The sequence below is a fragment of the Penicillium psychrofluorescens genome, assembly GCF_964197705.1.
Source record: "Penicillium psychrofluorescens genome assembly, chromosome: 3".
In the NCBI taxonomy this organism is placed as follows: Eukaryota; Fungi; Ascomycota; class Eurotiomycetes; order Eurotiales; family Aspergillaceae; genus Penicillium; species Penicillium psychrofluorescens.
The window spans coordinates 3,975,329-3,999,438 of NC_133441.1; the positions used below are offsets into that span (position 1 = coordinate 3,975,329).

Here is a 24,110-nt window from a genome sequence, read left to right on the forward strand (position 1 = left end):
CTGGCAGTCCCAGACGAACGAGGAAATAACAAAATAACGCCCTGACAATGCTCCGGGATTTTTTATACCCCCAAGTCCCCCCCATTCTTCTTAAGACACAGATTTAATGCCTAGGGGAGCGAGAATCCGCTCCTTGGCCACCTTGCTGGCGACTTGTCCGCCCTGCTCCAACGAGAGCGCCCCGATCACGGCGTACAGGGTGTGTGCCAGCACCAAATCCAAGCCGGACGTCTTCAAGCCATTGGGTCCTTCGGGCTGTGTGAGACTGGTTAGTACGAGGAACGGTAAGAGAAACAGGATACGAAAAGGCCAACGAACATCTTTCGGGTTCCAGCGGATCACCTTCTCCATATCGTAGCTTCGCGCCACGTCTGCCAGCTTTTTCCGATCCGTCAGGAAGCTCTTCTTGTCGAGGGAGATATTGTGCAGTCCATCCAATGCCGGGTGGGAGAATATCGTGCGACCGAACTTGTCGGTCAAGGGTCTCTCGGGGGTCGGGGTCGGGGTCGGCTCGGGGTTTTGTACGAGAGCCAGCGAGGCCTGCAATTGCACGATCCGTTTTCCTAGTCAGGGTCAGATCCCGTCCGTCTCTGTCATGGTATCGTCACTTCGTACCTAGAAATGCCAGTCGATCATTGAACCCTCTGCGTCCTTGATCGAAACTCTTATGGGTCACGGTGAGCCACTTCAGCTCCTCAGAAAGCATCTTGTCACCACCATTCCCCAGCATCCGGATATAGAACAGGTCGAGAAGGGCTGGGTTGGAGTTGACGGGCCAGTGCACGCGGTTGGGCTTCGTTCGGAGGGAGAAAGGCGCCTTTGCGCGCGGCGGAGTGTAGGACCATCGGGGCTTGTCGGATTCACTGGTCGGCACGCCGTCGGTGGACGTGGATTGGGGGCGAGAGAGTGCGGGCACGACGGGCCGGACAGTGCGCGCGGCGATGCAGGCGGACCTGGCCGCGCGAGCAGACACAGTCGAAGCCATGGAGGGAGTGGTTCTGAGAAGTTGTGGTTGAAGCCGAGTCGAAAAGGGAAGAATTTCGGGTCTGGTGGAACTAGCCTGTTTGGGAATAGCGCCACCACTCACGGAAGTATACCGGGCACAACATTCTTCAACAACACCGGAAGACTCACCTTCATCGCTGATGAATTTGAACAGAAGTATCTGGCGGCCAATCTTTCTCCCACTGGTATGCTGCCAAGCGGAATCAGTTCCAGCAACATCCTTCTATGGATGGCACAGGAACGGATAGCACCATATGAGGGTCTGTGTGTCCAGTGACAGCTGCCAGGTAACATCAGTCCAGCAGACTGACTGGTCCAGAGAAGATACAAGACGCTGAACAATGATCTCTAAGCGCGTCCGTCCCCCAGACAACAGGCTAGCCGCTGCAGAAGCAGTGTAAGACAACCTGGAAGCAGCAGGGAGGTTCTAGGCCGATACGGCGAATGTTCGGCGGTCTTCTCTGACCGCTGGATATCAAAGCAGACTGCTTGTTTGATGCTGCGATCGGATATTGGCAGTGTAGGGACTGCAGCACTGTCCTCCCTTGTCTTGTGTCACGGAAACAAGTCATGATCCACGTGCTGTCGATGTTTGTCGACTAGGTACTCTCTTTGTCCAGGGGTCTTTTTCTTCTTACTCCTTTCTCAACAGTCTCATTGGTCAGAATCCAGACTAAGTCTACTTTTTCGATACCTTCTGTCACTATACTCAAGTCCTTTGCACTGCAACTTCATTAAATGGAACGCAATGATAAATAAGAAAACAAGAGAATTGACACAGTCCAGAAATAGTGCCAATGAATCTGTCCGAGCAATTCAGTAGGCAGTGCTGCTAGCCGCTCCGCTAGCTCTAGACAGGCTATTAACACCCCTTCTTCAATGGCTCTCGGCGTTACTGCAAGAAGCCGGCAGAAGCGACGGCTCAGACCGCCGGTGTCACTCTGCAGCTTCCGCCGGAAGGTACGGTCCGGGGAAAGGATCTTCGGGGACCGTGTATGCATGGGCCGCTGCATGAGAGAGAGCTGGATTTTTCGTTTACTTTTTATTATTCTTTTTCACCGATGCCATGTCATTTCAAATGGTCGAGCCAGCCGGGTGCGGTCTTTCCCGTCGGGCCCTTGCAGCGCTTGCTTCTGCCAGATCTTCTGTTATTGCTTTTTCGTGGCGGAATGAAAAGAGAGAGATCGGGAAGCGCCAGATCCAAACGGCTTCTACAGGATGGCGGTGTACGACGTGGTTAGGACCGACCATTTCTCTGCAGTGCAGGAAGGACTATTAAATCCAGGTCATCCGCTCTGTCAAATGGTTTTCCTTCGAGCGTCTTCTTTCCATCATTCTTGTTTTCCTTCCGAAGTGTTCTTCAACAAGTTTTCACTATTTAGGGCAGTTTTAGGGCTTTGCGTCCGCCAGACATATACACCCGGTTTCGCTCGACTTGACAAAGTCAAAAAAATGGCCAGCTTCGACAGCTCAATGGTTTCCCTACCAGTCTACTTATCCGCGACATGTTCCTTCCATCTAATTTACGTCGGCATGTCTACGAGTGGCCACTCCGTGCAAGATCCTCCTTCCCCACGCCCTTTCCCTGCGAACCCGCCGCCAAGTCCTGTCTAGGCGCACTTTGAATCGAATTTGCTTTTCTTTGGCGTTGAGGAGCCCCGGGTTAATAGGTGAGTTCTGCATTTATGTCCTAGCAGACCACTTCCTAACTTGATGTAGATCATGTTTTGGACATCGGAGTCTCTCTGCATACTGAGGACAACAAATTTCGCTGTGGTGCGTGTTGCAAACTATACTACCGCCTTGCTGTATTGAAATATTGCTTGTGGGCGAAATGTGGAAATTGGAATTTGCACTGGGGCCATGAGAGGGGGCGAGTGAATCGATGTGAAAAAGTTTGGTTTCTATGTGGAGGGGGGGAATCACAGAGCGCAAGGAGTGATGGCGTTGTCCCAATTTATGAAGCAAGCATAGTTTTGATTTTTTTTTTTTTGGGGGACAATCAAGCTGAATATCCTGGACTATACTCCCCAGAACCACTCGGATACCCCAAGGAGAAAATCCAAGAGAAAAAAAAAATAAATGTGCACCTTGCGATCTTACACCAATTCGAATTTCATGTATATCAAGTTAGGAAAAGAAAAAGTTTAATAACACAAATGAAAGTCAGGACACGAGACGGGTTACAATCAAATGAGAGCAAGCGCAAGGGCACTGGAAACAGCCAGGCCCACGACAGTCCAGCCAGTCTTGATGATGCTCGGGTTGCTGAGGGCACGGCCGGTATCCCAGATCAAGTGCCGCACGCCGTTCATGCAGTGGTAGGTGAAAGGCAGAGCCATGACCGTCTTCAGAAGAATCTTGGCGGCAACGGGGAGCGCACCGAAGGCGGCGGCAATCGAGGCCGACTCCAGGTGCCAGCCGAGCAGGGGCGAAGCGAGGTATGCAGTCGCCCACAGGTACAGGGGGCCGGAGAGGGCGATGCCCGTGATGCGGTGCAACGAACTGCCGATCCAAGTGATCTGGGGCTTGTAGATGGACAGGTGCGGGGAGACGGGACGGTTCAGGCGCTGCTTGGCCAGGATCTGGGTCGGGTCTTCGGTATTGGTGGACGAGGTGGCTTGTCTGTTTCGCGTGGGTCAGTTATCGTAATGACGTAGAACTTGATGGCGGGAGGAATTTGGCGAGACGAATTGCCATTGAGACGAGAGATACGAACCTCGTCTGGACATTCTTGCCAATGGCGACAGCGGCTGGCGAAGCGGCGCCCATCATGGACCACCGCATGGCGTACGGCTGCTGGACGGCAACTGTGGCAATGGTCAGGTCAGTGGGATCACAATGGAAGGGGAAGCAAGATGACACATACGCCGACGCAGCGACTGCTGGGCAACCTTCTGGGAGAACATGGTTGAGGCAGGGACACAACAAGGTGAGGCTCAGGACAAGAGTCTCGCGAATGATCGGAATCAACGGTAACCTCGGGAGTTACTGGTCATGTGATGACCACCAATCACAGCGTCGGCATTTGTCGACAAGCGGAAGATCCTTCTTCCAGTCAGGTCACATGATCTGGTCGCTTGTTTCTTTCTTTTCGTGGGCAGATCCCTTTTCCTTCCCTTCTCCACGAGCCTCTGCACCCGTCGTCGACCAACCCCCACAGGGCTGGGATGATGTCGATGTGGTTTGCAGCCCTCACTGGTTTCGGCATTCTGTCGCGACCGCAGAGGGATAGACGAGGTTTGGAGAAGGAGCATCCCGTCGTTAATCGCCCGTTCTTCCACTGTCCATGGGATGGAAGGGTTTCATATCAGGGCAACATACATTAGATTATTCTTCTACTGTCTCTCTAGATACTGTCCAAATCTAGTCGATATATTGATACTAGTACCTCTGGTTCGGATCCGGCGCTGGACAAAGTCACCGTAGTCACATGTCCCCCCCAGCCCTTCCAACAGACAGAATTCATCTTCTGCAAATATTGTCAGGAACCAGCCAACACTGGTCTTGCGTCTCCGGCATAACAACGGTGTTCGTTGGGATTAATTTAATCTCTCGTTCCCCAAGAATATATCATAATCGGTGAATACATAATCATCGTTGTTTCGGCCCAGGGACCTCGGCAAATCGTCTTGCCCCCACTGCCTCTGTCCGCGGCTACCATTGGGGTAGCTCGGCGCTTTTTAATCACGTCGTCTCACCTTTTCCTTCCTTCTTCTTGCATTGAACGAACTTCTCGTCGCTCGTTGGATTGCATCTCGTTCGCGCCAACCCCATATACGTCCGTTACGCCCGAAAACAAACCCATCCGATAGCGACCGCTGCCTTTCAACATGCCTTTCAACACGGCTTTGACGCGCAAACTCGGCATCCGGGGTATGGACCATGTGGCCGTTAATAAGAAGGGTATTGACAACATCTACAGTTCCCGTTGTGCAGGGAGGTATGCAATGGGTCGGATATGCCGAGCTGGCCTCGGCCGTTAGCAACGCCGGTGGTCTCGGTATAGTACGTTTTGCCCTCTGCAGGCCACGATGAACACACCTCTAATGTGCTATCCAGCTCACTGCTCTCACCCAACCATCCCCCGAAGACCTGCGCAAGGAGATCCAGAGATGCCGGACCATGACCAAGTACCCTTTCGGCGTCAACCTGACCCTCCTCCCGGCCATGGTGCCTCCAGACTACGGGGCGTACGCGCAAGTTATCATAGACGAGGGCATCAAGATCGTTGAGACAGCCGGCAACAACCCAGGGCCTGTCATCCAGCAGCTCAAGAAAGCCAACACAATCATCCTGCACAAGTGCACAACCATCCGACACGCCAAGTCGGCCGTCAAGCTGGGCGTGGACTTCCTGTCGATTGATGGATTCGAGTGTGCCGGCCACGTCGGTGAGCACGACATCACCAACTTCATTCTGTTGAGCCGCGCCCGCCAGGACCTCGGCGTTCCCTTCATTGCCTCTGGCGGATTTGCCGATGGCCAGGGTCTCGCGGCTGCCTTGGCTCTCGGTGCCGAGGGCATAAATATGGGCACTCGCTTCATGAGCACGATGGAGGCTCCCATCCACCACAAGGTCAAGGAGGCTATCGTGAACGCCCAGGAGACCGATACCGCCTTGGTGCTCCGCCGGTGGAAGAACACCTCGCGGCTTTTCGCCAACAAAGTGACTCAAGACGCATTGAAGGTCGAGCGTGAGAGCACGACTGGCGATTTCAGCGAGATCGGCCCCTATGTCAGTGGCAAGCGAGGTCGCGAGGTCTTCATTAATGGTGACGTTGACTACGGTGTAAGTTTTTCTTGCTGGTTCTTTAGAGACAAATCTGACATTATCAATAATAGGTGTGGACGGCTGGTCAGGTCATTGGTCTGATCCATGACATCCCAACCTGCGCTGTGCTGATTGACCGTATTGAGAAGGAGGCCCTGGAGGCCATGAACCGGACTCAGTCTTTGTACAGCCCGGCTCCTGCTAGCAAGCTCTGAGCGTGCACGGTTCTTGTTTTGAAAGATTCAATAGAGCTCGTTGGAAACTACATTGCGGAGACACCGCTTTCATATTCAAAACTTACTTCGTATAAGACAATAAAGCGTCTGTGATCTTTTCCAGATTAATCTACTGATGCCCGCTTAGACCGTAGCAAAGCTCGCTTCATCGCCAAGATGCTTGACACTCTGGGCACGGTGCTTAGCCCAAGGAACATTCTCCAGCAGAGCTAGCATTCTTCAGCTTTAAAGGATCGTCACGGAGAAATTCTCCTCTCAGCATATCCGCACATTACCTGTGGCATTCTTGCTACATTCAAAAAAGCGGCCCAACCACACTGAATAATCTTATCCTTACTTTGGTCAAGCCAAAGGTGGTTGCATCGTGTGTCACAGCCCCAGCCGCCTGTATTGCAACGTCCAAAAGGGGTGCGTAGTCAATCATGCAGCTGTGCCGATCATCTTAGAGAATGCTTGGCCGGTGCCCTACATACGTGTAGATTCAGTCTGTTTTTGTCCGAAAATTGTTTCCCTCTAGGGGTTAACTGTGTACCTACTGGCTGGATATGAAGTCAAATTGCGTGCAGCCTAGCAATACCCGCGTGTACACACTCGGAGTTCTATCTCAAGTTGCAAAATTGTAGCGCGGTGCAGATTTAGTTGTTAGCAGGATTTCACGGATCGTACAACTTATGCGAATCTTGAAGCTATAAGAGCCTTTCCGAAGTGCTAGTTGTTTCACTACAGCTATAATCCAGTAAACCCGATAGTTATGATCCAGATAGAGCATGTTTTGTACGACTCCGCAACACACGGGCCCATTCTCGTGGTCTCATGAAATTAATCCTCTTCCTCCACTCTTTTTGCACAATCAGTTACTCTCATGTCATAATCTTGATATTCTCAGCATCGGATTATCAAGACGGTCCTTCACCATGCGCTTTATTTCCTCGATAGCTCGCTGCTTCCGAAGCAATCGATTCTCCAAGAGACTATCACGTTCAAAACCACGCGACGAAGACTCCAACGACTTGATCAATCAAACATTGGAAACGGTCTCCTTCGCGCAAGGCGACACAGACAGTATCGACTCCGCATCTAGCACAATTGTACGGCACTCGATCGACGAACCAGCTCAGTCCACAGAAACAAAGACAGATCAGAACAAGCTACAGAGCATGGGAAACATCAGTATCCACACCTTGTTTGATGAGAGACTGTCCTCGAATTTCGGGAGTGATAAAGCTGTGCAGGCGCTTTCGACGCCAGAATACCCTGTTATTAGGTTAGATACCACACCAGAACCGCCTGACCATCCAACAAAATCCCTTCAGGAGCCGATGGAGCCATTTGAAGTTGAGGGATCTGGTCGACAAACAAGAGCTGCGTCTGGACGCTCATTCGAAAATCAAAAGCAAAAGGTATCTATGCTGAGAAAAGGACCGAAGTCAAATCAGAGAAGATCGATGGCTTCTATGATTAAGACACCTTTTCACACTTCGTCGTCGCCGAAGAAATTAGGTTCTTATAGTATTGCGGAGGAGGAGAGTTGGGTGGATGATGAAAGGCCTGATAAGAAGCAGCCCGAGGAGCGAGGAGTGCGAAGGAGGTGGTCGGCTTTTGGGGTTTGGGAGTCTGAGGCTGCTGGGAGACTGTGGTGGTAATTGATGATGACTTGACAATGGTTATATGCCTGATGATTGAGCGTCCACTGCATGAGTCTGAGTGACTTTGTTTAGGATCTACATAGATGGGATGCGGGCTCATGGACTGAGAGAGATATTATAGATAGATTGTCATATCAAATTGTTTATAATTACTACACTTTGCGAAAAGGAAATGGCATATAGCGTAGAGCTATGGTGAAGGGCTAGAAATATAATATGGACGCCGACAAGCACGGGTTGACTGAAAAGAGGGTGGGACCTAGGGGAATCGTTAAACGGAGGCGCTATGATGGTTCGCACTACAGACTACAGTTCGATTGACATCAGAACAAAGTCTCATGGAAGTAGAAATATATACGCGAAAGAACTCCAAGAAAGAGACAGCATCTCAATCTGAATACACTGCAATGATGCGAGAAGCAGAGAACACCTCGCCAGCAAAACAAGCAAGATCAAAATGGTTCCTTTCTCCGAGCATGTCAATCGACACAGTAAATGGTGGTTGGACAGCGTTGACGTTCGTTGAAAACATGGCACTTCATGAAATTTTGTGTTCACGAATATATATTTGCTCACTTTGCATCCAAAATATAGTCACATGTTTAGCCTACATTGTGCACTACAATCATCCATGAGTAGCCAGTCTCTATGGTTGTACTATGTATAGACTGGAATTGCCAGGAAAGATCGATATTGGCTGCCACATTAACGCTCGTGGGACCGCATCAACCCAAACTGTATCTAAAGGTTTTATGTAACATTGAGATACCTGACTACTTCTGAATGCAGGTATAGACTATGGGAATCGATTACGAAGGCAAATACTTGAACCAGTCTACTGTTTTGATCATAGATAAAAAGCTTGCGACTTGTGAGCTCAACAGATTATACAGTAACTTGACATCTCTCGTTTGACGAGTGGTTTCCGATACTTTGAACACCGCATAAATACGTGGAGCTTCACTTGAACTAAGCTCTAGTTTCGGTAAGATTGGTTCATTCCTAATCTAGCTTACATAAATCTTCATCCGACTGACAATACTCATGAATAGGGCTACAGCCCAAGGAGGTGGATCCGAGAGATACTGTATAAATGGCAGGAGTGACGGGTCAATTTGAGTGACCAAACAAAAAGGGTGTTCATAGCAATCAAATCTCCGTATCCCCGAGCGTGTAACACGCATGATATGTCAAAACCTAGATAGGCCTGTAGCATACGACGGGAATCTGAGATTAAGCCAGTTAAAATAGAGGAAGTGTGACAGATAACAAGATTTCCTAACGTTTCCACAAAAGGTTGTACAGAATGCGTAAGGAAACCAGCCCTTCGCTTGTCATTTTGGTATGAGGCTATGGCGATCATAGTATATACTCGAGACAGTAACAATTAGGTCCTAGACACTGCTGATTAGGCCTTTAGAAAATGTTATGTTCCATTTTCTTCTTTTAAAATCCGCCAAGATCAATGCTCCAGCTCGAATGTGATAGGAGCTGTCAAAACCTAGACGATAAACGATATCCCTTAGTGGAAGTGCAAATAACGAATGAGTAAATCTCTGATTAAAGTAAATCTAGGGATGCCCAACAATTTAAGGGCTAGGTAACTGATAATCAACAATACAAAATAGGAAAAAAGGGATACGTGTCTCATTCTTGACACCATTCTTGACAGCAGCCTGGGATAAATGAGTAAGTTGATTGGAAAGTTGGCGTCTAGTTTGTCTGGCTCGGATTGGGTTGTGAAACCCTTGATCTGATGACACCAATCCTATGTTTGATTAGCTCAGTCTAACTTACTAGTAGACTGTGCAATCTAGCTCAAATATAAATATCGGCATAGCACCTGCTCCGGAATTTATTTCCATCCCGCCTCAAAGTATTCGCTTGCCATTGATCTAATCTTGAAACTCCCAACAATGGCTCCTTCCTTTACTAGCAGTATCTGTCTGGCTCTTTGCCTTGCATTCTCGCCGCTGGCTAGCGCGATCCCCACTAAATCAGTGGATGCCATGGCGCCAGCTGCTACTTGTGAGTCATCTCGATAAGAACAATGCCTAGTCATCGAGGCATCTTCATTAATACAAAAACAGGCGTGTCTCACTATGTGGTCCAATCCGATGACAACTGCATGAAGATCGCCAACATGCACCCAGATATGGGCGGCATCAATCAACTCTACGCGTGGAACCCGCATATCCACCGTGAAACTTGTGAGAATCTCGGGGTCAATGACAAAATCTGCGTTAAGATGCAGCCTGTATCTCAATGCCCGCCAGCGCCGCCTGCAGACCCATGCTCGTCGATGCAGACGACGCCGACACCGAATAAGTAATCTGCATACTCTAGTGGACAACTAGAGGCAGGAACTAGGTAGTTAGCTGGCATAGCTATAGCTGTGGAGGATTGGTTGCTGGTGCAGGATTCAATGCAATAGCAGTTTTATCAATCTACGAATGTATCTTCAGGAGGGTCATACGTTGCTTGAAGCATACTATCATCTCAGAAATAAAACAATATAGATCCGGGTAACAATAGGTAAGTAGACCCTATTGTCAAGCACTGGAATTCCTATAGATCACTTACTGGATATTTACCTCTCATCGCATTTTTTCTATTTTGTATCTGTCGATTATGAGTTAGTTTGCCCCTTAGGTTGTTGAGCATTCCCAGATTTATTCATTCGTGGTTTTGCACTTCCATTTTGGAAGGTCGTAAGTGCTCGATTTGACGCCTGTTCCAGAAAAGGAAAGCGTGACGATCTGCCAGGGCGGTGAGTCTCGAGTTGCGCCACAGCTTTGCGAGCTGCCTTCCCTCAGATCTGATCTGCAGCCAGCCTCACTACCCCAGCGGACCGTTTAATAATCTCCAGGATGTCCACACCATTACCACACCCAGCTGCGTCTCACCCGGATGAGGGTGCCACACGCAGCCCGTCCGCGCCGGGATCACAGCCCGAGACAGAAGAGAAACGCGACCCAGAGCATCAAGCAGACGACGCGGAGGAACAATCACAACCAGACACCAAAGAAGATGATCAGGAATCTGCACCACCTTTGCCAGACGAGGCCCCTCCACCCCTCCCCGACGAAGCGCACCCCGGCCAAGCCGAAGACGATGGATGGGAACCCGTTTGGGATGGCAATGCGCAAGCATTCTACTTCTATAACCGGCTCACGGGACTATCTCAGTGGGAGAATCCTCGCGTACCAGATGCAGCATCCGCAACAGCGCCCGGAACAGGGGAGGCTAGCGGCACACAACCGTCGGCGTCGTCATTGTCGCCACCCCCAAGACCGAAGTCCCCAGTGCTAGGAGGATACAACCCTGCGATTCACGGAGACTACGATCCAAATGCTTCATACGCTCAACATTATGAAGAGCAAGCACAGCCGGAGTCAAGCACCTCAGCGCAGGGCGACGGGACCGCGGCGTACGCAGCCACGGGCATGTTCAATCGGTTCACGGGCCGGTGGCAGGATGCCTCGATCACAACAGAAACCCACAACGACGAGAACAAGTCCCGGCGACAGATGAATGCTTTCTTTGACGTCGACAGCGCGGCGAATAGTCACGACGGCCGGAGTCTGCGTGCGGAGCGGAGCGCTAAGAAACTGAGCAAGCAGGAGCTGAAGATGTTCAAGGAGAAGCGGCGGGAAAAGAAGGAAGAGAAACGTCGGGCATGGCTGCGGGATTGATCTGACGGGAATCTTGCATATCGGTGAATCTGTTTTCGCATTTGGGAGCCTTGTTGATATACCTTTCCACATCGGGCAGTGGAAGTCGCGGCGTTGTGTCTATTGCTTCCGAGAATTGCATGTGAATAGAGGCTGCGGAGCCTGTTTTCTTCTTGCTGTATTAATATTGACAATGTTTATCCTCAAGTCCAATGTAAACGGGATCAATAAAGAGGTATTCGAGCTCGTATACTTCTAGTTCACCCCACCGGATCACGTGATCCATCGATATCGAAGTTTCTTCGGCGGCAACAATTTAGTATTTGCAAATCTGAGCATACTGCAGCAGAGTGTGGTAAAAGTAAGTGCGCTCATTGAAATGAGTCCAAAATGGCACTCCCATCCAAACATGCATGCCAATTTCCGGCGTGGTTATAGCGCAACGTTGCCAATCCAACTTATTTGACGCATCTGCTAACAACGTCCCAGCTCATAACCACTGCCGTCCGCATTGCACGAGCGACGAGGAGATCAGATAGGCACGGGAAAACCTCGTGAATTTTATCAGCATCAACAAAAGAGCGCCTTGTACCACCCACCAGAGAAGAGAGACAAATATCAAACTTCGAACTCTCAAGCGAAAAGAAAGAGAAAAAACTCACCATGTCCGGCCCATCATCAACACAAAAAGCCGCAGTGCCAATTCCACTCTCATTTGAGGAAATTGACGACCTCATCTACGATGCCCGGGCAGGCGACCTCGAGGCCTTGACCACTGATCTAGCCAGTCAAGCTGCGCAGCACAGCTGCGCCGAGTCCCTGATCGTGGCATCTGCCATCGACACCGAGGACGAAAGTGAGGGCGGAACAGGCTCGTGCGTGTTACACTTTCCTGCTGCGAATGGGAATATCGGTATACTCTCCCATCTATTTTCTTTTTCAATAGATTATGAGCTAATGAATACCCAGATATCCTCAATTGCCTTTTGCAAAAACTGTCCACTATTGAAGACACCGCTCTGCGCACTGCGTTTGTCAACCACCGCAATTACTCAGGCAACACGCCCCTGCACTGGGCAGCACTGAACACGCACTTGGCATGCGTAAAGGCGCTCGTCGAAGCCGGTGCTGATATTGCGGTCAAGAACGACGCTGGCCATGACGCCGTGTTCCTGGCGGAGCGGGCTGCGTGGGATGCCGCTGCCGAAAATGAGGGCGAGGGTGAGGCTGAGCAGACGCAGGAAATTGAAATGACGATCGGTGAAGAGGAAGATCAGAGCCAGAATCAACAGCCTTCCGAGAATGCGGGCGAGATGTCGGCGGGTCGGCAGGTCGTCGAGTGGCTGTTGGGATCGGAGAAGGGGGCGGCAGGACTGGAGAGCAGTGCGAATGCTGCAGAGGGAGCTGCATAGTTTTAATATTTTGAAGGTTTCTTATTATCAGGAATTCAAAAGTTTCTAGAGTAATTTGTGGGTTCAACTGAGCTGTATCGCACATTGTTGGTGTGATTTCTGGCTTCGACTATGTTCTTCATTCAGCAATGACAATCTATCCTTGCCATTCTATTTTTATAACAAGAAGATCTTCCATAGAATCCATTCATTCTTTGACATTGCTAAATTGGTGGATCTGATGTAGCCGCAGATTCTTGTTCGAGCGAGGGCGACTACTGAGAACCAAGATAGAGCTGGAGTAAGGAACATCCATGAGAATTCTAAAAATGATCATTTCGGTAAAATGTACAGATATTTACACATCAGTCACGACGGACTTTGCCTTTCTTCCAACCTGACCTCTCTGTTGATACAGGAACACCATTGGATACCGAGCCGGCAGAGTAAGAGCCTTCGATAGGAGCAGCTTTGTCGACTTCAATTTCTCGGACTTTCGCATCAAAACCAACCTTGAACTGCCGTTCTCGCCAGACGACGGTCACGCCCCCGTAGACGGCCAGAATCCAGACTGGCAGAGCTAGAAGCTCCCGGCCGAGCCATGCAGCAAGCCACTGGAAGAAAGGACGGCGAGTTTTGTGCGTAGAATGACTGGGGGAGTTGGGCAGTGCAAAAGGTGGAGTGTGTGTGTCCAACTCGACTGTCTTGGCGGAATGCAGCATGATATACAAGGTCCAGTCGACAAGGACCCACGAGACCATGCTGAACGCGAAAAATGCAAAGAAGGCGGTCCAGGTGCCTAGACAAGGGGCAAACTGCACGCCTTTTTGTTCGAGATATGGTGCCAGGGCATTTGTGACTCCCCATGCGCCGTATATTGAACAGAGGAATGACTCGGTGCCTGGCTCGACGAGAGTGGCTAGCAAGACGGTGAACTTGCGTACACGCAGCCACCGCACACGACGAGCAATGTATGCATGTATGCTCATGTTGGCAACAGGTTGGATGGCCAGATCTCCGAAGACCATGGCGTGCTTGCCCCAGTGCTCACCGCGCTCTTTCTCCTCGCGCACCTGTCTTTTCCATAGGAGATCGCCGATCAGATGGTCTTCGCAGATGTTGTCAGAGAAGAAGTCAATACCCGGGTGGCGGGGGTGGGGGTCTGTAGGCGACGGACTGGTGAGGTAGTCGAGATGGGAGCGGCGGAACATGTTGGATTTGCCCACAATGCATGGCGCAATGAGCACCGTGTTGATGGCGGTATACATCTTCGCGTGCGCAGAGGACAGAAACAGCTCCTCGAGCCGACCGCCTCCCGTTGCCAGCATCGCGGCGAAACCGTCTTCAGGACGGCTGGAGAGCATTGGGGCAGCTACAGTCTCTGTGTCGATCCCGCGAGTGGCATCCAGGAGTGCCTGCCGTTCTTGCTGCGAGTTGTTCTCCCCGGTCACGTCGACGACTACGGGGAGATGGTGCACGAATTTGTATTTCTTGGTGCTCGCCGATCCGCACAAGCTGTCTACCATGCGGCCACAGACACCTCTCCCAACCCAGACATTGCAGTCGATAATCCACATGATGTCGCCCTTGGCTTCACGGTATGCCCGACTCATGTTGCGGATCTTGGGGTTGGGTCCTAGAGCATACTTGCTGGAGACTTGTAGCAATGGGTCGTCTTCTTCAACATAGATTCGCGCGTCCACCTTGGGGAAATCGGCCACCAATTTGCATAGTGTCGGATAGGCCGGGTCATCACTCGACGACACGCAAAGGCAGACTGTCAACTTGTCGGGTGGGTAGTCTTGTCGGAAGGTAGCAGCGAGGCAGTCGTAGAGGTGTGGCTCGAGGCCCTTGACGGGGCGAATGGCTGTGACATGGGGGGCGTCGGAGGTCGCAAGAGGGGATCGTCGTGGCCGCCGCAGGAAACGGCGCCATCTGCAAGGAAGAAAAAAAAAATTAGCCTCGACCAAATAGTTCAAAAGGAGTCCATACATCTGAAAATAGCCCAGGGTACAAACCGCCAGCACAATGGTATACCAGATCACGCCGATCCAACCCGTTGCGAGGCGCACGAGGGCGCCATCACCGATGGGCGCGTCGAGGAAGGGCGAACGAAGCTGCTCTAGCATGGGTCCGGACAAGCCATACAATCACCGACATTCGAGGGAGAAGAGAATCATGTTCGCCCGGCGGACGTGCGCGGGAGGAAAAAATGAGCCAGTGGGAAGGCGCGGGTGGATATCGGTTTTGCCAGTGGATCACCGCCTCGTGTGCCTATACTCCGCCGACACCCTCTGAGTGTGTAAATAACAGTCGTCTACCGAAAAAACGTTTCTGCCGCAAATGGCGGGCGCCTGAAAGCCCAATCAGGAGACAGACTACCTCTCACGTGCACAGGAGATTATATGGGCAATTCTGGTCACTGCTGCTTTCTTTTCTTTCCCTCCCATCACTCTGACCTCACGCTCATCGCTCGATCTCCTTGCCTCCCACCCCACCTACTCTGCTCGTCCTTCCAGAACCTGCATGCGTCGCCCAATCAGCTCTAATCATGGACCATCCCTCCCTGCAGTTTGAGTCTGGCAGTCTGAGTCCTCTCAGTCCTGCCGTATCAGCCACCGACTTTGATGTTTTTGCGGATGCCAACGATACGCTGCGTTCCCGACTTGCTGAGTACGAGCCTACCTCCGACAACGACAATGTTGTTCAATTCCTTTTGACCGTCTTCAAGTTCCTTCCGCTGCAAGGCCAAGTCAACCTTGCCCGTGACGTTGCTGTGTGCCACGATGACGATATGCTGCGCCAACTCGACAACTATATCGATTCGAGTTTGCTCCGGCCGCTGCTTGCTCAAGGTGGGAGAACGCCAGCCATCACTTCGTCATCGCTCCCGGGAGCGGAGGAATCAGTGGAGGATCTACTCAGCCTAGACCTCGAATCCGCCACTAGACAGCAAACAGTACTACGGCGGAAATGCCTCGAGCGCGATGAATATCGCTGTGTTGTTACCAAAGCATGCCTTCCAGGTCATGGTACCTCGCCTAGCGATCGGCATGCTCCCTTGGAGGCTGTCCACATCATCCCGTTTGCTCTAGGTTCCTTTCCGTCTGATGAGCGACGTGCGAACGCAGAGGTCTGGAGCTGCATCTATCGGTATTTTCCAAATATCCAGTGCCTTTTCCACGAGAATCAGGGGGATATCAACCGCCTCGATAACGTTATGATGATGGTGTCATTTTTGCATAAGGAATTCGGAGCATTTCGATTTGTGCTCGTGGAAACCGAAACGCCTAATCGCTACCGTGTGAAACGATTCTCTCGATTCTCTGACTTTTTCGACAACTTAATGCCTGAGTACACCGTTTCACCCGCCAATCACCCTCTTCACCCGCCTCCCAAAAAACAGTTCCTGGCCGTCCACGCGGCCGTCGGTAATATCTTGCACACGACCGGCCGCGGCGCGCAGATCGAGGAGATTTTGGACCAGCTAGGCGACGACGACAGCTATGGCCTTGCGACGGATGGCAGTACCAAGATTGCGGACCTGCTCTCGGTGACTAGCCTCTCACTACTTTCAGCGAATCCCAGCCCTATGTCACCGTCTCGAAGTGACAAACTTTCTCACTATGCGACAGCCAAGGCCTATCATGTTACGGAGAACGAGCCACCTGAGTATCGCTGCTGAGTGCCAGAGCAATGAGAACGAGGCGAGGATGGGGTTGAAGCTGTAGAAGAAGACAAGGTGGCCTCAGGGTCAGGGAATTTGTACAACGGTCTGGCGCAAAGTCAGTTACAGTCGAGGCGGTATTGTTAGAGGAGTCTAGGATCCCGTTCGATATGCCCTAGACCAGAAATGGAAGACCAGTTGCTCAAACGAACTATTTTATTCTGTTGCGCTTTCCGAACGTGGAATACACATCAGGTCCAGTAATCAGCCGGTTCCAGTGATTCGGCCTGGAATACTTGTTTAGGAAGGATATGCAGCTTCGTTTAACTGCCGATGCCGATGATCCCCGCAAGCTTGGCGCTCGAGCCGACTATACTCGGTCTGGACTGACCTCGGAAGGGGAAGGCCAATAACAAGGCTTATCCGACGCAGCTTGGCGGGTTCAGTTACGAGTGACGATTAGCCTGTTTATGTGAGGCGTACCATGTCCGCGTCACCGTCAATATACCCTTAGAGGAATTACACTTGGAGATCCCACCTCTCGGGGATAATTGGGGATAATTCCTCTGCCGAGAGGTGGGATCTCCATGTATAAAAGGCGTCTGGGAGAACAGAAGTTGGTGACCCAGAAGTGACCGTGATTGTCATACACTCGGGTAAATGGCAATGAGAATCCTCTTCCTCGGCCTGGCTGTGGCCAGTGCAGTGCAAAGCCGAGAAATCGGCACTCGAACCAGCTCCGAAACCCGATCGAGCTCTGTTGTAGCTTCGGCAGAGTCGCCCACCGTGTACATTGACACCTACGAGAGTACTATTCGGGGCAACAGATCGCAGTACATCAACTCTGTCTACAACTTCAAGGCTGTCCCGTTTGCCTCGGCTCCGACTGGCGAGTATCGCTGGCGCCATCCGCAGCACGTCGCTGGCTGGACGGGAATCCGTGACGCAACGCACTTTGCCCCGGACTGCCCGCAGCCCGGGGTCGGTAACTACAGCGAGGACTGTCTATACTTGAACATCTGGACTCCCGACACCATTCCGCTCAACAATGTGGTCAATAATATTGCTACCGGGATCGGTGTTGTCCCAGCCAACACGTCGGAGAGCCTGCCGGTGTACGTCTGGTTTTATGGTGGACGCTTCGGCTCCGGCTCTGCAAGTCAATCAACTTTTGATGGGGCTGGACTGGCCGCGAAGGGAGTGGTTGTCGTGACCGTCAATTATCGTCTCGGTGCACTCGGCTTCTTAGCGCACCCGGAATTGAGCGCAGCCAACGAGGTCAGTGGAACTTCTGGCAACTATGGGCTAGTCGATCAGCAGGCCGCGCTGCATTGGACAAACGAGAACATCGCCGAATTCGGTGGTGATCCTTCGCGAATCACCATCGGCGGCCAGTCTGCGGGCGCTGCCTCTGTGCTCGAACACCTTAACAGCGTGCTGGCCGATGGTCTCTTCGAGCAGGTTATTGCCGAAAGCGGTGCCACATACCCTTCCAACCCGTTAATCGGTAGCGTGGCGGAGAGCTATCGTCATCTGGGTGAGGCCGAGAAGCAGGGTGTATCCTATCTTGCTGGTCTCAATATCAGCACCATCGCGGAGGCACGCGCGGCCCCTGTTGAAATGTTCCTGGGAAGCTCCAATATGAACGATGTCACCTATAAGAACACCGTCTTTGCGAACAACTCGGCTTACATGGAACCTCCACTGTTCAGACCCGTCCTGGATGGATATGTACTCCCCGCCACGTACCAGGAGATGTTGATCCGAGGAAACCACACCATTGCCCCAGTTCTAACGGGGGGCAATGCTGACGAGAACGGAGCGAGTACGGATCCGGGAATGACCGCGAAGAGCTACACAGCACAAAGTGCGTACGAGTTTGGCAGCGTGGGGCTGGCAGATGAATACTTCAAGCTATACCCGGCTGGCAACAGCAATCAAAGCGCCGATACCGCCGCCAACACCTTTTACCAAGATCAGACCAAGGTCTCCATCTGGCTCTGGGCGAATGAGTACTTGGCCGGCTCTGAGCGCAACACGTCGGGCAAGGGATCCTACCAGACCTATACCTACTACTGGACACATGCGCCTCCTGGTCAGGATCAAGGTGCCTACCATGGCAGTGAAATGAATTATGCGTTCAACAATCTATATGCTACGGATTTGCCCTGGACATCCCAGGATTACGAAATCGCCGATAAGCTGTCCAGCTACTGGGTAAATTTCATCAGCTCCGGCAATCCCAATGGCAAGGGCTTGTCTCACTGGCCAGAGGCTAGTGCAGCGCGTGCCATGACCATGGAGCTTGGCAATGCTTGGAAACCAATCGCAGTGGCAAGCAAGGAGAAAATCTCGTTCATGCGCAGGTGGTTCTCTAAATGGCCTGTCTACTGATTGAACATGTAAATATACGAGCTCTACTCTGATATTACTAGCAATGCATCCACAAGTATCTCGTCTTTGGCGTAATAGCGGCTAAACCAGTATAGATGAGATGTTTCGTTATTCCCAATCCTAAGCATAGGGTAACCCACTGAGCAACATCGCTCGAAGTGGTATGTTGATCAGTATGGGGTGACTCTAATAAAAGACAGCAATGGGGTCGAACTTGTATCTACGCCTCTAGGTAGGCAGTTAAGTGTAAATATGGTATATCGATCGGTGAACCTCTCTAGTGAGTTCTGTATGTAGTCAATTCAAGACCCGAAGGTTCACTTTTGTACTCTTCTTTTTGTTTCTTCCCACAAATGCCCCCTTGAGGGCGGGATGGATATAGGCAACCTCGGGGTATACATTTTTATGCAGTTTACTGTGAGATACCAGTTCTTGACCGAAAAGATGCCATTCGATAACGATCTTTAAGGCGAAGAAGAGAAAAACAAGAGAGAGGAGGCTTTGGCTAAATACATAGATCAAACAAGGAAAACAGTAATCACATGGTCAGCCACTTGATCCCCTCTCTGTACAGATTCTTCATATTTAAAACCTGAGTTGGACCATTTCGAAGTCTAACAAAATGTTGAGAAGTCGAAATTGCAATCGTAGCATATACAGGGGACTTTCCCCCCACAACAGTCCGACTCAGTGCAAGTGAGTGGTATATCAATACCGTAACTGTACGATGTTAGAACTTCACAGTTTTTGCATCACAAGCAATGCTAGGTTATGTACCAGTTGTGAGGGTTGCAATACGTAATTGGCATGGGGCCCTCTTGAGGGTTGTCTCCGTAGTCATAATTGAGCGAGTAGCCACTTATGCAGTCTTTTCAAACTGTTAGAAGATATGCTTGGAATGAGACCCAGGCTAGGTAACAGAAGCACACTGGGGTTTCGAGTAATCGTGTTAGACTGAGATACGTACCGACATTCTTGTCTCCACCTCCAATGCTGCCACTGCACGTCTGAACACCGCTGTCTGTTGCTGTAATGCTACCATCTATAGAAAATCCATCGCTTGTCCAGCCGCTTAGCTCAAGGCATGCCCAAACAGAAGGCGACAGGCTCGCAGTGATGGCTGCTATGGCTAAGACTTTAGGGCTGAGGGCAATCATAGTGATTGGTTTATGCAAAGTAAGGGTGGAAATTGATGTTCAAGAATTTGGATAAAGTGATGACTTGAGTCTATTCGAAAGATGAATGCTCTACCTTTTATACGCGGCTGCTAGGAGGCGGGTCTGTACACAGGACTGAGCTACGTTCTGTTTCCCCGCCCTGGTTTACACTTCATTAGCCAATGATGATGATGAAATTCCTATTGTTGGCCATGTAATCTAATTTGTGAATGTGTTGTAAGCACTAGGATGCCTAAAAGATGTCTTGGATGTCATAGCAGCCCAATTATGTTGGTGTGGTAGCATATAATGGTGTCATAGCAAGATTGAGAAGCCAATACCGGTACACTTCTAACAGTGCCCATCGAAGGCTTTGCTGTGTGCCAAGGGATGGCTGTCATGGTGGCGTTTCGGGTTCGCTTCTGGCTTTCGAGGAGAAACTGTATACCTACATGACGCACAGATCCACAAGCAGTTTTCACGCTGTAGGAAAAGGGACCCATTTTCGGGTGATCAATCAGGGTAAGATGGGAGGTACAGATATGGATACTGGTAGATCGATGAATGAACGAACGACGCAATCAGATGCATCGCGAGGGAATGCCGAGGACTGTCCCCCATGGGGTCGCGTTGAAGGGAGGCGACCATTATTAGTTAACTAAACCAACTAAACCACATTTCTTCTCTTACTTCAAACTTGTTCGCTTTCCTCCTCTTCTTTTGCTTTCAAAGTAGAATATAATGTATCGTTTGCTATGCATGCACATAGATTCGGCGAGTCAAGGAGAGGGTGGGGCTGACCTGAACGCCCCTTCCAGGCAACGAACCAACAAACCAACAAACCGGGGTTGAAGAAAAGCCTCATTGGTGGAGGCATTGACGCAGTATAGCAAGACCGGCATGGCTTCCTATCAAACGATGCTTACTGATCCTAGAGTTACATCTAGATATAGTGCGTGCACAGGCTAGCATATCGGTTAATTACGAAAAGAACTAACCCCCAACAACTTGTTTAAACCACCTATCACAAGGTAATATAGATCGACACCGTTCATCTAAATAGAGTATATTCAGTTGATTCAGTTGACCCCGCAAATACGGCCTGTCTGGATAGCGCATTAGCCGATCAAGAATGGATGCCCCGCAAATGCTTTCTCGAGGATGATATCTTCCGACTGAGGACATAGACCTTTCGCATTTTCATTAGGAATATAGTGCGTCTAGAGCAAGAGAGCAAAGTCACATCTAAAGCAGACGTAAATACTGCGATTCTTGAGCATGTTTCTACCTCTATTATTGATGAATTCATCTGCACGTCCTAGTAATTACGGTCTAAGGTGACGACATAGCCCACAGGGACAAGAAGAAGAACTAAAGGGCGTGAGCAACAGAGTGAGTGCTCAGGTCCCGCTTGACAGATCGCTCAGGCCCGCTTAGGCCTAGTTCCGATCGCTCAGTGAGCGGCTTGCCCCGTAATCTCAGAGCCAATCGCTGCCCGAGGCGGCAGATTTAGTGTCACCAACATTACTCTGAGGGTCTTTATTGGCCAATTGAGCATGTAGCTCAATTTATTTTGATTTAAAAAGCTGATACACATGTCTCATTAATAATTGTGCAGCTAAATCCACTCCAACTATGTCTTCTTCTTTTTCCGAACCAAACTGGCATTCAGCATATTGGCCCCTTGAGAAGTATCCTGGGAACTGCTCAAGGCCCGCTCCTCCTGGGAAGTGGGGGACTTGCCCGCTTCAGCGTCAGTCTTCTTCCGCTTGCGGACCAATCCAAGATCCAAGACATTGCTCGGCTGCAGCGTCTGAGTGCTGATGCACTCCGGCGTGCTACTGCCGACAATTCGCTTGCCCCACAAGAGCTGATCCGCGAGACAAGTAACAAGGTCGACGTAGGTTTTGGTGCTGGTGACGATATCTTTTTCGTCATAGAAGGAATCCAGGATCGAGTTCATTATTTTCTTGTAGTCGCCATCGCTCAGCACCACATGTCCCCTGCCGGCTTCGGGCCAGTAGAAGGGATTACCGTCGGCAGCCTGGCCTTTGGATCGGAGTTCTGCCGATGATCCAACGGGATGATGGTCGAAAGCAGTTGTTGTATTTGGTTGCTGTTGGTGTTCTGAAGCCGATATTGTATCTGCAAAGGCCACAGGAGCATCGATTGATGCATCGAGGCTAGAGCTCGTCTGTTGTTCATCGTAGTTTGATGCGCTCTTCGCTTCCGTAGCATCTTTGTTGACCTGGTCGGCCTCTGTCAATCTGCATTTTTGGCTGGCCATAGATATCGAGTTAAGCAAGCCTGGAGGATTGACCACGAGCCACAGAAAGCCCACCAACCGGCCGGCAGAGCACTCCTGCCTGAAAGACATCATCTCCCAAAACTGATCTAGAGACCTCACGCTGCGCCATTGACCGCTATTAGGGGGTGTACTTTCACCCTCCGCTGGCTCTGGAAGCTCATCGTCCAGATCAATCAGAAAACGTGTTTTGGGGTCGTCTGGAAGACGAGGAACCAAGCAGCGTGGAGGAGCCTTGGGGTCGGGACACAGTTGGTGAAGAGGGTAGCTGGTAAGCCATCGAGGACGATCTTGTGCATCGGACTTTGCCGTGGGTGGAAAGAAGGTTCTGGTTTCGAATTTGTCGCAGCCGGGAACAATCAGGTACGCCGTCGCAGAGGCTGTGGAAGCCTCGGCCGTTTGACCGAGGCGCTTGGCTTCCGACGAGATGGACTCGGGTTCTTGTTCACGGAGAATCGGATCCACGGTTCGACACCACCATTTGATCAGCCCCCGATCGTCCAGAACATGCTTATTCGGGTTATCGATACTGCCTGAGAACAAGTACTGGTTCTGCGCACGCGCGAACAGCGACACAACTAGGCGCACACCGGGCCGTTGACGTGTGCGCGCGAGAAAGGAGAGGAATGTGGTGGAGACGAGTCTCAAAACCGAGACTTTGCGCGGCAGCTCTAATAGGTGCAGGAAACCTGTGGAGTCGGCCTTGGAGACGAAGATGTTTGTTAGGTGGGCCGTGCTGTACACCATCACCTCCATTCCAAACACGATAATCTCGCCTCCATTATCGCCAGCACGATCAATTGAGATGGTTAGAAAGTGATTTTCACAGAACGTGGGCTCGGTGTCCTGGCCTGGAGCTGCGGCGAAGAGCGCTGGAGACGGAATTGGGGTTGATGAGACGTGGCGCACAGTCAGCTCTACCCCTATAGGAAGCACCTTCGCTAGGAGGTCCCCTAGATCTGCATCTACAGACATTGTACTGAACTGAATCTTTGTCGTGAGCTGTGAAAAGTCCCTGTCGGCGGCGTGTTGTTGACGTCTCAGGTCACGTGCGCTATCGCCATATATTCCAGGCATCAATGAACTATACAGATGATGATGGTTTGTTATTTGATAGAAGAAGAAGACATGATAAGCAATAATCTTTACTCACTGTATTGCACTTGGCACTCCGATACCTAGAGGACCTGCCCGTATCCCGCTTGAATCCCCGGTCTGTCAAGAGAAAAGAATATAGAAGATGAAGCAAACATTTGCTGGATGAAAAGCAGTCACGCAGGTTGCACTTTCCTCATCTGATTTCCAGCCTTCTTTACAGACCTTTCTTTCTCTTTGCCCTTTGTGCACTCACCACCATCACGAAGAAGTTTCTTCTGATCGTCTGCCCTCACATCTAGCTCAACTTCAAACCCGTCCAAGGCAAGAACATAGCCGAGATCCGTCCGAAAGTTGCATTTTAACCAGAAACTAATAGCGGATTATCTGAAAACAAGATCACAAGAAATCCACCAAATCTTCTCTTTGCAACCATGTCCGATCACGTCGGTAGCTACGACATGCCTAGTGCGCAACCCATCCCATCCACATCCATAACCCACAGCCATGCCTCCCAACAGAAACACTAACCTCACTGCAGTGCCGGAGAACCAGACACTGAGCCACTGCACGCAGGTACAGATCCGCTACAAGTGCGGCCACTCGTTGGGAGGCGAATTCATCAAATGCAAGCGCCACTTCAAAGCCGACGATGAGCGGTGCACGGGCAAGGCGATCGTTCATATCGATGGGAAGGTGTCCATGCACAAATGCAGGGCTTGCTCGCGCAGTATCTAAGATGTGCTTGGCAGCGATGGGGTAGAGAT

General features: G+C 50.8%; 10 protein-coding genes across 10 annotated transcripts; 6 read left to right on the forward strand and 4 right to left on the reverse strand.

Annotated features, from left to right (window-relative positions):
- Positions 1 to 90: 90 nt before the first annotated feature.
- Positions 91 to 985, reverse strand: PFLUO_LOCUS5636 (uncharacterized protein; the record flags this gene model as incomplete). Its single annotated transcript, XM_073783101.1, has 3 exons — positions 91 to 255; positions 319 to 563; positions 616 to 985. The coding sequence occupies 3 exons, from the start codon at positions 983 to 985 to the stop codon at positions 91 to 93; spliced, it is 780 nt and encodes a 259-aa protein (XP_073639690.1).
- A 2,209-nt stretch (positions 986 to 3,194) lies between these two features.
- PFLUO_LOCUS5637 (uncharacterized protein) lies at positions 3,195 to 3,914 on the reverse strand (the record flags this gene model as incomplete). Its single annotated transcript, XM_073783102.1, has 3 exons — positions 3,195 to 3,630; positions 3,725 to 3,815; positions 3,875 to 3,914. 3 exons carry the CDS (start codon positions 3,912 to 3,914, stop codon positions 3,195 to 3,197), a joined length of 567 nt encoding a protein of 188 aa, XP_073639691.1.
- A 924-nt stretch (positions 3,915 to 4,838) lies between these two features.
- PFLUO_LOCUS5638 (uncharacterized protein) lies at positions 4,839 to 5,993 on the forward strand (the record flags this gene model as incomplete). Its single annotated transcript, XM_073783103.1, has 4 exons — positions 4,839 to 4,881; positions 4,931 to 5,013; positions 5,068 to 5,796; positions 5,850 to 5,993. 4 exons carry the CDS (start codon positions 4,839 to 4,841, stop codon positions 5,991 to 5,993), a joined length of 999 nt encoding a protein of 332 aa, XP_073639692.1.
- A 4,537-nt stretch (positions 5,994 to 10,530) lies between these two features.
- Positions 10,531 to 11,355, forward strand: PFLUO_LOCUS5639 (uncharacterized protein; the record flags this gene model as incomplete). The annotated part of the gene is made up of 1 exon (XM_073783104.1): positions 10,531 to 11,355. One exon carries the CDS (start codon positions 10,531 to 10,533, stop codon positions 11,353 to 11,355), a length of 825 nt encoding a protein of 274 aa, XP_073639693.1.
- A 642-nt stretch (positions 11,356 to 11,997) lies between these two features.
- PFLUO_LOCUS5640 (ankyrin repeat-containing protein) lies at positions 11,998 to 12,746 on the forward strand (the record flags this gene model as incomplete). Its single annotated transcript, XM_073783105.1, has 2 exons — positions 11,998 to 12,247; positions 12,304 to 12,746. 2 exons carry the CDS (start codon positions 11,998 to 12,000, stop codon positions 12,744 to 12,746), a joined length of 693 nt encoding a protein of 230 aa, XP_073639694.1.
- Positions 12,747 to 13,090: 344 nt separating this feature from the next.
- PFLUO_LOCUS5641 (Ceramide glucosyltransferase) lies at positions 13,091 to 14,854 on the reverse strand (the record flags this gene model as incomplete). Its single annotated transcript, XM_073783106.1, has 2 exons — positions 13,091 to 14,660; positions 14,718 to 14,854. 2 exons carry the CDS (start codon positions 14,852 to 14,854, stop codon positions 13,091 to 13,093), a joined length of 1,707 nt encoding a protein of 568 aa, XP_073639695.1.
- Positions 14,855 to 15,276: 422 nt separating this feature from the next.
- PFLUO_LOCUS5642 (uncharacterized protein) lies at positions 15,277 to 16,410 on the forward strand (the record flags this gene model as incomplete). The annotated part of the gene is made up of 1 exon (XM_073783107.1): positions 15,277 to 16,410. The coding sequence occupies one exon, from the start codon at positions 15,277 to 15,279 to the stop codon at positions 16,408 to 16,410; it is 1,134 nt and encodes a 377-aa protein (XP_073639696.1).
- A 642-nt stretch (positions 16,411 to 17,052) lies between these two features.
- On the forward strand, positions 17,053 to 18,786 carry PFLUO_LOCUS5643 (uncharacterized protein; the record flags this gene model as incomplete). The annotated part of the gene is made up of 1 exon (XM_073783108.1): positions 17,053 to 18,786. One exon carries the CDS (start codon positions 17,053 to 17,055, stop codon positions 18,784 to 18,786), a length of 1,734 nt encoding a protein of 577 aa, XP_073639697.1.
- Positions 18,787 to 21,576: 2,790 nt separating this feature from the next.
- PFLUO_LOCUS5644 (uncharacterized protein) lies at positions 21,577 to 23,223 on the reverse strand (the record flags this gene model as incomplete). Its single annotated transcript, XM_073783109.1, has 1 exon — positions 21,577 to 23,223. The coding sequence occupies one exon, from the start codon at positions 23,221 to 23,223 to the stop codon at positions 21,577 to 21,579; it is 1,647 nt and encodes a 548-aa protein (XP_073639698.1).
- Positions 23,224 to 23,777: 554 nt separating this feature from the next.
- Positions 23,778 to 24,081, forward strand: PFLUO_LOCUS5645 (uncharacterized protein; the record flags this gene model as incomplete). The annotated part of the gene is made up of 2 exons (XM_073783112.1): positions 23,778 to 23,811; positions 23,885 to 24,081. The coding sequence occupies 2 exons, from the start codon at positions 23,778 to 23,780 to the stop codon at positions 24,079 to 24,081; spliced, it is 231 nt and encodes a 76-aa protein (XP_073639699.1).
- Positions 24,082 to 24,110: the final 29 nt, after the last annotated feature.